The sequence below is a fragment of the Pteropus alecto genome, unplaced genomic scaffold, assembly GCF_000325575.1.
Source record: "Pteropus alecto unplaced genomic scaffold, ASM32557v1 scaffold115, whole genome shotgun sequence".
In the NCBI taxonomy this organism is placed as follows: domain Eukaryota; kingdom Metazoa; phylum Chordata; class Mammalia; order Chiroptera; family Pteropodidae; genus Pteropus; species Pteropus alecto.
In genome coordinates, this window is record NW_006436814.1 from 4,641,833 (window position 1) to 4,655,781 (window position 13,949).

The window sequence follows — 13,949 nt, forward strand, 5'->3', positions numbered from 1 at the left end:
TTAAGGTTGAGAGACGGCTCTGCTGATGGAGAAGGAACCTCAGCCAGCTGTTAAACACTAGCACTCGCTACACCTGAGCACATTTCCTCAGCTCTCCACCTGCCTCTGTTTCGGCGACAACGTCCTGATGACCATTCCTCTGCCTGTCCAGTCGTCCTTCAGTTTCGTTCAGGACTCGGAACTCTTCGCCTGCTCTAGCAGGTGTCTCTTGGATGTGTTTCTGATTCTCTTCATCCTGGACCTCTTCACTCGATTATTGATGTCCCCGGGTCAGCTCTGTGGTGGTCGGTGACAGAATGTCTTAGCTGTCAGAATACAGAAGAAGGAATAACAAAGTATAATTAAAACGAGAGAAGTCGATGACTGGTTGGCTTTAGATTTTAAAAGATGAATGGTGACTTTTAAGGTTTCACACCTGGACGAGTGAATGCAGCAGAAATCCAGAACAGAAGTGGCGTTTCAGGAGAGAGTTTGGGTTTAGTTTTGCATGTGTGTAGTTGGAAGAGAGGACAGGCTGCTGCCTAAGTAAGAAGCCAGTCGAAGGGCTGCATTGGAACTCGGAGCACAATTTCCTGCTAAACCTGCAGCGAGATCACAGCTCAGACATAGACTTAATTAATTCCCATGTGACCTGAGCACTTTCTTCATGACAAGATTCCACTCCGATTTCACCCAGTCATCTAGTGAGGCCAGTGATGAGTCAGTGAGTTAGCCCAGGAGAAAAGCAATTTAAAGCACAGTAGACTGCTCAGTGAGTCACTGCGTAATGTCTTCTGTAGTACGAGCTTAGAGTGAACTTATTTATATAACTGGAATTATCTTCTAAGTCGCAAGAATTGGTTTCTTTGAGAATCAAGAAAGTACGGTAGACTTACATGATCCTGAAATTTATTTTGAGCTGTTTGAATTTTTTTCCCCAAGAGGACTATTTGATTTTAGATTAAATTTCAAAGGTTACAAACACATTAAAGATTCTGCTTTTTATTTGTTTTATAATTAGCACTAAAAGTAGTTTAAAATAGTATATTTTCAACTGTCCCATTCTAATAAATTTATGCTATCTCTTTAAAACAATTTATGCTATTTCATTCAAACTAATTTAAAAAATCCTACTCTTATTTGATTATCCTATCTTTATTAGAGAAACATCGTTCCATCTGGTGTATAGAATTATAGTATTATATTTAAAAATCTAAGTATATCTGAGGGAAACTTGTCACAGTCGCTTATTAACTTCTTACTTTAAGGTCTGAAATTACACAAATTAGAATCCTTATAGATTTTAATTAAAGTTCCGAATTGAGTTTTGTGGATTTTTTAAATTTATAATACTGTATAAACCTGTATAATGGTATTTAATGTTTTGTTTGTTTTACAATAACTTTGGGAGCATATAGGCTATTTAATAACTTATGTTCTTTATTTTTAAAGAACCAACAAGAAAACCTTGGGAAAGAACAAATACAATGAATGGCAGCAAGTCACCTGTTATTTCCAGGTATCAGTATTTTTTCTGAGTGTTACAGTCGTATCGGAAAAGAAATTGACATCTACATTTTTACTGTAGAAAAACTGGAATAATCGATTTGAAAGTGTGCAGTGGAGCAAATAAAACACCTGTGATCCTCTGCGCGTGGACAGCCTCCGAGCCCCATTGCGTGTTCGCTAGTGCTTGTCTGCTTTCTGCCCTCTGCTGATTATCATCGGCCAGGCTGTCTGAAATTTTAAGATGGCTTTTATTCCTCCCAATTTTTTTATTTTGAAAAACTCAAAACTGCAGAAAAGTTTAAAGAAAACAGTACAGTGCGAACACCCACATAGCCGTCACCTAAATACAGCACTTACTAACGTTCTGCCACAGTTACTTGAATTCTCTATACAGACACATTTTTTTCCCCCTCTGAATAGTTGGAAAGAAATTTGCAAAAACTCGCTGCTTCACCCTGAATACTTTCCCGTTTTTTTCTAAGAACCAGGTCATTTTCGTGCGTAACCCCAATACTGGTTTGCCTCTCAAGAAATTTAACCCTGAACAATATTACATAATATATTGAAATTTTACCATTAGACCCAAGACATCTTGTATTTTGTAAATGTAATTTTTAAAGAAACTTTATGTTTTAAAGTGAAAAGCAGCTGGAGAGGAAAAACTGCAATATTTAAGAGCAAAATAAAACCTAAAATTTTTAATTCATAAGATAGAAAAGATTTATTGCCCTTTCAGTTGAAATCTGTAATTATAATCAAGTTAGAAAAAATAATGTCCAGGAAAAAGACTAGTTAAGTTATGTTTCTACAAGTGGTCATCTGGCCATGGTCAAGGAAATTCAGTAAGTCTTAGCTGGGCATACTTTATTATCATAACTAAATTTACGTCACAGGCCTTGAACAGGGGTGAAACTTTTTTTTTGGTTTATAAGGCAGTTTAAAGGACTCATTTTTTTCTCAGAAATGAAACATGTTTTTCCTAGAGACTAATAAGTTTTTGCCTTTTTTTGGTGAGCTGTTTGCCGTATTTTTGCCTCATAAGAAGCAAACTTTAGTTATAGAAACCTTATAAAGAAAAATAAAAGGATTTACCTCATATTATCACAAATCTGTATTAGCCTAAATCTAAATTTGTGTTTAATGAGGACATGATTTAAGCTCCACAAAAAAATTGGGCCTTTTGGAACATATAGACACTTTTAGTTTCTAAATGACTGAAAGATGGATGTATTGATTTTAGAGGAAGATGCAGGGCTTGCTTTTGGTGAATGCATTTTTTCAGTAGAGTGTAAAATGGCACCTTTCAAATGTCTCTCAGACACCTAACTGACGTGGCCTGCTAATGCATCTCTAGTAGTTGTTACAGATTTTCTTCAGTAGCACATCACGAAGCTTGATTTATCAAGCACATGTCAGAGAACAGACTGGGATATAGCGTTTGTCCTTTGAAGGCGTAAATTGTGACGGGAAAGATTCTTTCTCCTCTTTGCCTCGACTGTGTGTCCTCCCCTCATTGATAGGGTTCCGTAGTGGGCTTGCCTGCAGCCAAACCCAGTCCCTGGCAAAAGCCACATGTACCTTAGAAGGGACATGGATGAGGCTCTTCAGATGGAATATGTTCCTTGATGCGTTTGGGTTCATTTAGTGAAGGAGAAAATTCTCTTTGAAAGATTTTTCAGACGTCTAAAGGAAGGTTAGTAAGTGTTCTAAAGGTCACCATTTTAAAAGGATTTTTATATAGATTAGTCAAATATTGGTTCTTCTTATCCAGTAGTGCATTGTAACCACGTTCTGATTCTGATAAATAGTTTTCTTCTCTCTTCCCCAAATAAGAATTCTGAAATGTCCAGTTATTTCCTAATCACTCATATACGTTTTGATAGATTTGATTCAGTCACTGATGTGAGTCATACATGTCCCGAAATTTCACTACAAACACTTTAAAACCATAAATGATTTAAAAAATATGTTTAAAAGGCTAAGAACTGTATTGCTTTTCTTTCTAAGCTATCTCCCCGTTCCTTCCGAAAACAAGTACATTGGGCCACTTTGTGTTCTTACTTAAGTGTGCCTCACGCTTGCACACTCGAAATGGGTAGCGAAAGTGTCCATTTCTCTTCTGAATATCTATGTCAAAATTATGTTAGTGGCAAGATGGAGTAATATCCTGTAATATACATGAGATAGTGCATTATGCTATTTTAAGTGAAGAAGTCAGAGTAAAAGTAAGAATGTTGTAGTTAAAAATTCTTTAAACTGCCTGGAATGTAACATTGGAAAGTTTGTGAATTCTTCCTATGGTTTATATTTAGAGCTTACAGATATTGTATTCAAGATAGAAAAATGTTCTTTACATGCCTCCTGAGAAGAGTTAATTTTATATACTTCAGGCCACAATGATTTTTTTATGCTTTTTATTTGCGAGTATAGCTTTGTATTCACTCTCATATAAATGTCTTTGTTTTGTACAAAGTGTCTTTGATACTTATTGAATCTTTGTGTAGGTAGGTTTTACTATGACCACCGTCTATAAAAGTAATGATTTTTAAAATTCTCTATTGAAGTAAAGAGTATCCTCACATAACTAGAATTAGTCTTCAAATGCCCTTTTTATTGAAAAAGAAAACCGATTATTTTAAGGTTAATGGACTCCTTTAGTTCTCATTTTTTTTTTTGTTGGCTATGACTAAAAACCTATAAACAATAACATAATGAGAGTTATTTTTAAAAGTTCTATCGTATACCCCTTTAAATGGCTTTTCCCCTTCATAGACGGGATTCTCCAAGGAAAAATCAGATTGTTTTTGACAACAGGTCCTATGATTCATTACACAGGTATCATCCTGATGTGACTTTGTGATTTGAGACTTCTAAATAACATGTTGAGGATAGGGCTGAGCTTTTTCTACATGGATTGGTAATCACCACGAGAGAGATATTTAGGAAGATTGAACCTGTCATGTTTAGCTTTTTTTAGAATACTTTTTAAAAAAATTTATGAGAGATTTTAATTAGAAAAGTTAATAGTATTTATTTCTCTTCCATCGCTTTATAGTTGAGTTAGGATAACTATAAATGGTAAACATATCAGAAATACTAAAATGGGAGTCTAATGCCACATACTTTATAGCGAGGCTGGTCGTAGCATTTGCATTTTCTGTTAAAGGCTGTTCTCTTTGTAAGTGTGGGAGGGGCTTTCGAAAAGTGGAATAGAAGACCCTAGACTGTTTGATACTCTACCATGGACAGTATTTTAGCCATAATTGTGGGTAGTTTATTCTTTGAGGAGAAGCTCCAATTCCTGGCATCCAACCTAGCTAGCATCTAACATCCTGAGCAGATTATTTGTTTTTTTTTTTTTAGAATGAGTCCTATTATACCATTTTCTTAATTAAGAAAACTTAACATGCGAAACATGCACTTCTTTTTTAATTAAAAAATTGACAACTTTTTAAATTCCTCAAATGCTTAAGCTATATTTAGAGTTAATTTGGCAGAATAGGGATGTAAGTTTTGTACAATTATTTTATAGGTAGGTATCTAGAGGTAACAGTCACATTATAAAGTAATGAAAACCTCTGAGAAACCCTTATATTTCATTATCAATTGTAGTAAACACCCACAGGTTAGGAACGATTGGGATCTACCCATGTTACTGTATACATCTGTTTTTGAAAATATACATGAAGTCTACTGGGAACATGAATTACATAGTATTTGGAGGGAGTGTTTATGACAGTGTAAGGAGTTCTATAATCAGGCTCTATTTGGCCAAATTGTTATTAGCTAAAATTATTTTCATGCCATTGATGATTGAAATATTTGGTAAGTTTATCGGCCAGTTCAGTCTGCATAAAATTATATTACAATTGTAAAATAGTTTTTTTCTGTTTTTTAGGGGGTGATTTAATTTTTAGGACCAAAAGACCTATTTAGGAAATTTGCTAGTACATAGAAAAATAACATTTAACAATGAGATTTTTTTTGTTGTAAATCTTCTCAGTTACTTTGCTGTTTTCACACATAGTGCCTCCTGGGACAGCGTTGACAAACCTTTTTTTAAAAAGTGGTGATTACTTCTTTCCTTCAGTATGAAAAGTTCCCCCCTTTAGTTAATTATGGTGGTGGTGGTGGTGGTGGTGGTGATGGATTGCATGTCAGCATGAACTCAATTTTTTAAAAATTGCATGTTTCCACAGTTGTTTATTATATAACAATAATTTTTTGCATTGTTTAGTAAATATGAATATATTCATAACGTATAGCCCAGTTAAGTAGCTGGCTATAGTTATTCACACGAATTTCAGGGCTGTTTGTCGTAACATGGGAGAAAATAATTCGCTAATTGTACCACTTAAATGTGAAAAGTAAAATAAAAGCAGGATAATAAATGATTTAGTTTTGGAGATCAGGAAGAGACAGCACGGTTGAAAGAAACGCACACCGTGAGGGCCTTTAAGAATATTTGAGGAGACCAGACTCGATACAGAGCACCATGACTTGCAAACTGTGGCCCTCAACGTATTTTAGGTGATTGTGGAATTAAGTGGTCTCAGCAAAGTAAAAAGGTGTATCATCACAAGAGGAAAGGAAATGTGTCATACACATCTTCCTGTCCCCTGCAGTGCCTCCCCAGTGCGAGTGGCTGACTTGCCTCTCGACCACCTCTGAAGTGGTTGCGTATTTGATATTAAAGCAAATTAACCGAGGCCTCATCTTCACAAATACCACCTGTGGGTTTGAGGGTTAATGTGCCTCATAAGATCTGTGCAGTAATAACTTGGGGAAAGTTATTAAACCTATTAAGTCTTGGTTCAGATTTCTTAATGTTGATACTCTAAAAATTGAAAATATGTTATTTGACTGATGGTTTTGATTTTCATTGATTTGTGGCCCTGAAAGAGTGGCCACTTGGGATTCTAAGCCAGGACGTGGACCCAACTGAAACTCTAGATTTCCACTGAGGATTTTCTCTTATTGCCGGAATTGGAGAGGGAGCCACGAAAGATTTATTCTGTATCAAAACCTTTGCTTAAAATATTCCTAATTCCTAAGACTTAATTCATGTAACATTTTTCATAGAAACTGAACTTTTGAAAGTGCAGTAATTACAGTAATTACTTCTGTGTGGCATTTCCTTTTTTTTTTTTTTTTTAAATAAAATAAGTTTATGGAAGTAGCCAGAAACACACCATTCAAATGACAGCTCCATAAAAATTTCATTGGTAAACAGCCACATAGCCAACTGGATATGAATATACTTTTAATCATTTCCCCACCATTCTTTCTTATTTTGATGTTTGAAATGGAATAAAACATACACACCCCCCCCAAAAAAAATCATGCTTACTAAAATATTTTTTTCCTGCAAACCAAGGCATGGAATTCGTAAACTGATTCATATTAGGGTAAAATATTTGTCCTTATATTTGCCCTTCTACTGATTTGTCAGATATTTAGCAGATGATGTACGATTTCAAAAGAAGGCGAAATCGAGATCGTGTCACTTGGGCCTCGGATATCAGAGCCAGCCCTTTGTCTCTGTCTTGCTGATTAACCTGGTTACCTGCCTCATGCCCAAGGAATGCTGTCTTCTACTCTTTACTGAAACAGTTGTCATCACCTTTTTTCTAATTTCTTTACAAATAACTGAAAATACTGAGAAAAGTGAAAAAATGATTTGTTTTATGTTCTAATCAGTCCTACAACTTTGACAATTAACTTTTAACACCATGTGTTTTAAGAAATGTACTTAAAAGATCTGGTGTTGGGTCGGTAAATTTACAATTTTTTATGAACTCATTGAATAGCCTACGTGTTGTTTACCTGTTCTGGAAATTTCATTTGCACAGACCAAAATCTGCACCCTCATCCCAGCCCAGTGCCAACGGAGTCCAGACAGAGATACTAGACTACGACAGATTGAAGCAGGTGAGCACTCAGTGGCAGCTGTCCTTTATTTGTACTTGGAAAAGTATCTCGTGTGCATGTATTTGACAGCTCGTAAATATACTTGAAAAGAATACAGAGTTAAGATATTTTTCTACAAATTAAACAATGGCATTCGTACCATATTATTTTTTTTATCTTCATTTTTTTGGTTCAGTGGGTTTGCATACAGTTCCAGCAGTGATGGTGGGTGGGGTAATGGTTTAATGGTATGGTATAAACTTGAAATGTAAGTGCATGGTGCACAGTTGTTAGAATTTGCGGGGTGGGGTTCCCACTGTTCACTGACATTGGCAAAAATAGACCCAGTAAATCTGGTTTTAGAAAGAATGTGAGGAAAATGGGCACTCTTGTATACTTCTGCTTTCTAGGAAACAGTTTGGGAAAACAAATCAAAAACTTTAAAAATAACTGTCTTACCTTTGAACCCAGCAATTTCACTTCTAAGCTTAAGCTAAGAAAATATTGGAGAAGTATATCAGCATACAGCATAGGGGCAGCTCTGCAGCATTAAGGAATCGTAATTGAGAATATTTAACAATGGATTGTGAACACTTGCCCGTGTTAGGAGAAACGGACAGGTGGCCAAGCAATATGAACAGTTATATCAACTCTACCAAAAAGAAAACAATATGGTTCATGTTTTGGATACATACGTAGTATATGTAGTACTGTGTACTCAAAAAAAAAAGTGGAAGGAGTGATAGGTGATGAGATTATGGAGCTTTAAAATAGTTTATTCCTAGAAGAGGTAAAATAATTTTTAAAAAAGATTAGTGGAAAGCGAGTGTCAGTTTCGCACACCTGAGTGCAGATGGCCCCGAAGTGGAGAATCTGATCTTCGTCTCCTTGGCCCGGGCTGCAGGGGAGCCTCTGGGGCTAATGGCGAGGCCAATCGCCGCAATAGCGTTGACTGACTTCCTGGTTGACATGGTGCTGGGTGTTTGCTGGGTTCTCAGCGTGACCTTGTCTCCTAGTCCTCGTAGTAATCTCTCATGCAGTGTTTACGTGCAGATTCTGCACATCTGAGGCTCAGAGAAGTTAAAATCTACTCGGTCCCACAGCTAAGTACATAGTTGAGTCAGGATTAGAACCCAAGTATTTTTTCCAAGGCCATTTTCCCCATTCTCTCACTCATTTTTTAAAATGCTAGCAGATGTTTGGGGATCCAAAAGGGACCGATAATGTTGCAATAATATGAGTTTGAAATAAACGTTAAATAGGAATTAAAGAGAAATACTACAAATTTCATGTCAACCTAATTTCTGTACTGCAAAGCTATTTGAAAAGTTAAATTGGGTTATGTAATTTGAAAGGGAAGCCTATATGCGGCCACAGGTAATGAAGCCTTTGTTTTCCTGTGTATTCGATATGCTTTCTTGAAAACCGTTTTAAAATAGAGCACGTACACATACTTTAAAATACGGAAGAACCTTGGTTATCCAAAGTAGCAGAGCAGAAGAGAGGATGTAATTTGAATAAGCATATCCGTGAGTTCGTATAATAACTTTTGTGCCTCTGCTTCCTCATTAGTAAAATGGAGGAATTAAACTAATGGATCGTTTCCAACCTTATTTTAAACATGAGAAAAGCGTTTTAAAAAAATAAACCTTAAACAGAGCAATTGAATTTTACCCGAGATGTGTGCAGTTAATAAAGAAAGGCTCCTAACTCAAAAGCGATCCTCTCCAAGGGTAGCTGTTATTGTTCACCCTTAAAATTGTGTCACCTTGTCATGGCCCTTTTAGTTCTTGATGATTCTTTAACTTGGGGAGGGGGGGTGAACTTAATTGGACTTAATAAATAGAGATTCTGCAAAATATAGAAAGATGGAGTGGTTTTCATGGAGGCGAGAGGATCCAGAGCATCACTATTAAAAAGAAATAGAACATGGGCCACATAAGTACTTAAAATTCCTAGTAGCCTTGTTAAATAAGTACAGAGAAACAGGTGAAATATCAAAATAACATTTCAATAGGTAATCGATATTTTAAAAGTACTAATGAGTTACTGTACATTATTTTCTTAGTACTAAGTTTTTGGGATCCGGTTGATGTGTTACACTTACGCATCGCATTTCAGACCGGGCACGTTGCTGGTGCTCAGTAGCTGCATGTGGCCGGTGCCTGCCAAATGGGATAGGACGGGTCCCAAGGGGTCCCATCCACCTCCATTTCCACAGTAGGGGGCAGCCTTGGAGGGACCTCCGGGGAATTCCTTGAAATGTAGTGGCAGTTGCTATGGCTCCTAAGGAATCCCTTCAAACCAGAAGAGCCGACTGTCTAGTTTATCTCTCTTCTTCCTTGAAACGTTGTAGGCGTCACTCCTCAGACCGCTCCTAGAAGTCGAGATTGAAAGCAGAGCCATTGTTTTTTTCTAAAAATTATCTGATTCATACCTTTCACTGGACGACGGAATAACCATTTTAGTCTTAGAAAGCATTCTGTTTCAGATCTTGCTAGGCTAGAATAAACAAAACTTGGGAAGGGAAAACTTTTAAAAACAAAATTTACCGAGATTAGGCTTCTAAGACATACGTCGTGACTCCGGAAACAAAAACCATATGTCACGTGTCATACATTCTTAACATTTTGTATTAGCGGGAATCTTTTTAGTAGTAAGTTTTTTCTGTATTCCTGATGTTTTTCTCTTATTTTAGGACATTTTAGATGAAATGAGAAAAGAATTAACAAAGCTAAAAGAAGAGCTCATTGACGGTGAGTGTCCAAACAGATTTGCTGCTCCTATAGAGTAATGTTTAAGAATGGCCATTTTTAAGAGAATGCAAATAAAGAAAGATGCAGTTTATTACTTGAGGGCATAAAACACTTATCCTTTGCTTGGCTTACGATGCGTGGGAGGACTCTCGTTCCTTCATATAATGGAAATTACTGGTAAAAGTAGGGATAAACGAGATCCGTAAGTTTCAGGTGTCGAGTAGTAATTGATGGAGAACTAGGTGAGCAAGTCTTTCTTTAGGTGACCTCTCCTCATCCATCCATCCCACTGCCCTCTTGTGAGCCCACAGAAACAGTGTTTTCATTTGGTATACAAAAAGGAGAGAATAAATGAATATATGCATATGAAAATTAGCATCATCTTTGTAATAAGGAGACAAAGATCTCTGCAGTGAAAGATGCAAGATCAGAGTAGCTTTTTATTCCTGTGAGTTTGAACACAGTCATTGAAATTTCTTAAGATCGAATCACTCATTTATTTTATCTTATTGTATTTACTTTCAACACTTTTCCTTTTCTTCTCCAGCAATCAGGCAGGAACTGAGCAAGTCAAATAGTGCATAGAGAAACAAACTAAGGAGAGATAGGACTTTAATCTGGAGAAAGAAAGAATAAAAAACATCTACAAACAACAACTGTTAACAACAAACCCCTACATTTTGTGAGCTGCGTAAGAAGATGGAGACAAACATTCGGAAGGAGGGAAAACCCAACGCACGTTAAAAGCCTTCAGACCTTGTCACTCTGGCGATAAGCTGTTTCCGTCCCAGTTTCAGGATGGAAGTGAGTCCTATAAGCGTTCCTGTCACAGTGATGCAGAAAATCCTGGACCCGTCAGGCAAGACCACAGTGCATTGAAATATTTTCATGTCAAGATGAAATCGCACGTTTCCCACAATCCATTGCTAAAATAAAGAGGAGAAAGGCTTAAGAAGTTTTTTTTTTTTTTTTTTTTTCCAGAGAGTGCTGATGAATTCAGCAAGTTACGCTATTGTATTGTAAACGTTTCTCTCAGGTTTGTCTTCCTATCATATTATTCCACGAATATTGAGATCAGCCCTATGCAGGTTAAGATCATCAGCTGTGGAACAAATGGAATTCTATGTGCTTTCAAAGAGTGATATTTATGAGAAAGTGTCTTAAAAAGGGTTTGTCCAGCTTGAGGAATTTTAGAATGATAGGAAGTCTCTCGAGTTCGCCTTCATGCAATTTTGTAGATTAAAACATAAAATTCGTCCAGAATTTAAAGATTTAGATGCCTTCCTAAATTGTTACAATGCTTTACCAAATCTATGACTCCTACATCACACAAACCAGTGGTCAAATGTAAAACAGTATATTGTAGACTTACTGTAGGTTTTCAACCTTTTTTAGATTTATGCATGTGGACATTTTTATAATGTAATTACAACTACCACAGAAGTAGCTTTTTTAACTGCAGACAGTAATGCATGTCACAGTAATACGTAGTGGCCTTTTCAAGGCCTAGTCCCAGGGAAATAATTTTGTAACGTATAGGGGAGTGGGTGGAAGGGAAGGAATAATTTTTTATTTAAAGTTATTTACTGCACTATCATTTTTCTCAATTACCTGCATGAAAAATAATGAGGACTCTTTTGTGACTTTAATTGGTAAATATGTTAACAGAACCAACTACTTAATCTTCGACGTCATGTCGTCAGCTATTTGTATTTGAACTTTAGTAATTTCAGTGGTCTGAAACATGATTCTGAGCTTCACATGAATTGTAGCTTCCTGTGGAACTCAAAAGTCCGATCCCTGAATTTGGCTGTTACCTAGGTGCCCTGCTTACACAAGTGTTCAGGTACATGCTCCTGACTACAAAGCTGCTTTTGAACTTAGTTCTGTTGAATTACAGGAAGTAGCAGTGATCAGCAGTTAAGGTCACAGAAATCATTATAAGGGGAAACCCATGGTGGGGTTCTGCCTAGTTTTCTTTTAATGAATAAAGTGAGACTTAGGTGGTGGGAACAAGGAATTTGATGCTCTACTTATTATTGTGTATGTGTGTGCGTGTTTGTGCACACACACGTGTGTATGTAATCCACTCTTTTCTTTGAAATTTGTTAAGGTTAAAACAGGAGAAATCCTTTATGTCGCAATGATAGATTTTTGGGGGGAAAATTTAGGAAATCGAAAATTCTCCCAGCTCTCCATCTTGACTTATGCTTGAGTTGTTATGTGCCATATTTGCTTTGAAACCTTTGATTATCAGAAGTTTTACTGAAATTTTGAAGAAATAATCCATTTTCATCTGCTCTCTAGATTTCTTACATCTCAGTTCGTAAAGACAGCTTGTTGATAGCATAGTTTTCTAAATGCTGCAAATTTGTAGCTATTAACCACTTCAGAGAGGTCTGAATGAGGGAATTTTTTTTCCTTGTTAAAATAGTTCCTGTTTCTGTAGAAACTTCATTTTTAGATTACTCTGTGATGGATGAGCTATCATAATTCAAGTATATAGTTCTTTTTTCTATCAACTATTTGTCATGCAAAGTAGTAAAGGCATTAAAGCTGCAACAAGCTTATAAAGTACTGTTTTCTAAAAGAAATAGGAGGCATTTTCATCTTTATTATTGTACTTTAGGTTATGTAAACACTTCGGTGATATAAACGTTTATGTCCCCTATAAATCTGGTCAGAAATAACTTTTTGATTTTGTTAGTTAAGTTAAATAGTCTATAGTAGGATAGAGTACTCTGGGTACAAGTGGTCCAAAGTAAGATAAGAGACTACAATAAAATGCTAGATCTTGAAAAAAAAAAAAAAAAACTGGTTTATGCACTAAACGTTTTGTGCCTTGGTCTTCTATTAACATGATGTCTGTGTAAAATGACAGAAGGAACCAGTGTTGAATCATGTTATATTTTCCATCATTTTGCATTATCCCAGATTACTAAATGTGTTCTTTCCGAGAAGTTTGATTGAATTACTGTATACATTTACTGTCGTACGTGACAGTTTTGTCATTGTTAGAGATTTCAGTAATTAAAACGGGCAACAGAAGCTTAAGTTATTTTCCTTATCAGAACTATGCTGGAGCCACGTTATTAGGATGGTTTTCGTGCTGTCGTACATTGGATGTCTTAAGCAGTTAAGGGGACCCTTTGCAACGACAGGAAGGTAATTCTTTCCTCAACACTGTGATATGACCTGTGACAAATCTGTACTATACACTATGTAAATGGCTAACAAGTCAATTGCAAACCAACTGAATGTACAAATCTTAGTGCTGGTGCTGGAATCTCTTCAGAATAGTCATCCTGATTTCAAAGTTAGTTTCGAAATTTGCAGATATCAAGTGTCAATCAAAACTGAAGATGAAACCCTAATGAATGTTGACTCGTCATGCTTTAGGTGTACTTCCTTTTTAGAGTTTTCCATTCTCTGCTATTTTTACCATACTGTTTCATTTAAATTTCCTACACGCTAACTTCGTTTGTGCGATTGAAATAAAATTGCAGTATATACATGTTGCTTGTTTGTGACACTTAGATAATCTTCTTAAATAATCTGTTGGTTCTAAAATAAGTTATATGGAATGTGAAAAAAACACTTCAAAGTCCGTGGCTTCACGACTTAAAGTTTACACATCGTCACCATTCCTAAAGATTTCATAAAAGTCATGAGTGCTAAGTAATGTATACAAAGGGAATAAGTGTAATGTATCTCCTTTTTGTCTGAAATAACTGTTGGCTGTTTCCTGTTTGTTCTTATTTTCTCACAGCCCTGCTTGACACCGTGTTCTTGCTC

At 36.1% G+C, this 13,949-nt stretch overlaps 1 protein-coding gene across 7 annotated transcripts in view; it reads left to right on the forward strand.

The window, feature by feature from the left end:
* ENAH (ENAH, actin regulator) overlaps window positions 1-13,668 on the forward strand; it is a 108,200-nt gene extending 94,532 nt beyond the window's left edge. For 4 of the 7 annotated variants that reach the window (XM_025048503.1, XM_025048502.1, XM_025048505.1 and 1 more), the window contains 5 exons: window positions 1,432-1,498; window positions 4,261-4,323; window positions 7,341-7,419; window positions 10,097-10,154; window positions 10,702-13,668. In XM_025048503.1, coding sequence (XP_024904271.1) covers window positions 1,432-1,498; window positions 4,261-4,323; window positions 7,341-7,419; window positions 10,097-10,154; window positions 10,702-10,739 — 305 coding nt within the window. In that variant the 3' untranslated portion in view covers window positions 10,740-13,668. The remainder of the gene's footprint in view (window positions 1-1,431; window positions 1,499-4,260; window positions 4,324-7,340; window positions 7,420-10,096; window positions 10,155-10,701) is intronic. The other 3 variants (XM_025048504.1, XM_006914278.3, XM_006914279.3) reach the window with 1 other exon arrangement.
* The last annotated feature ends 281 nt before the right edge of the window (window positions 13,669-13,949 follow it).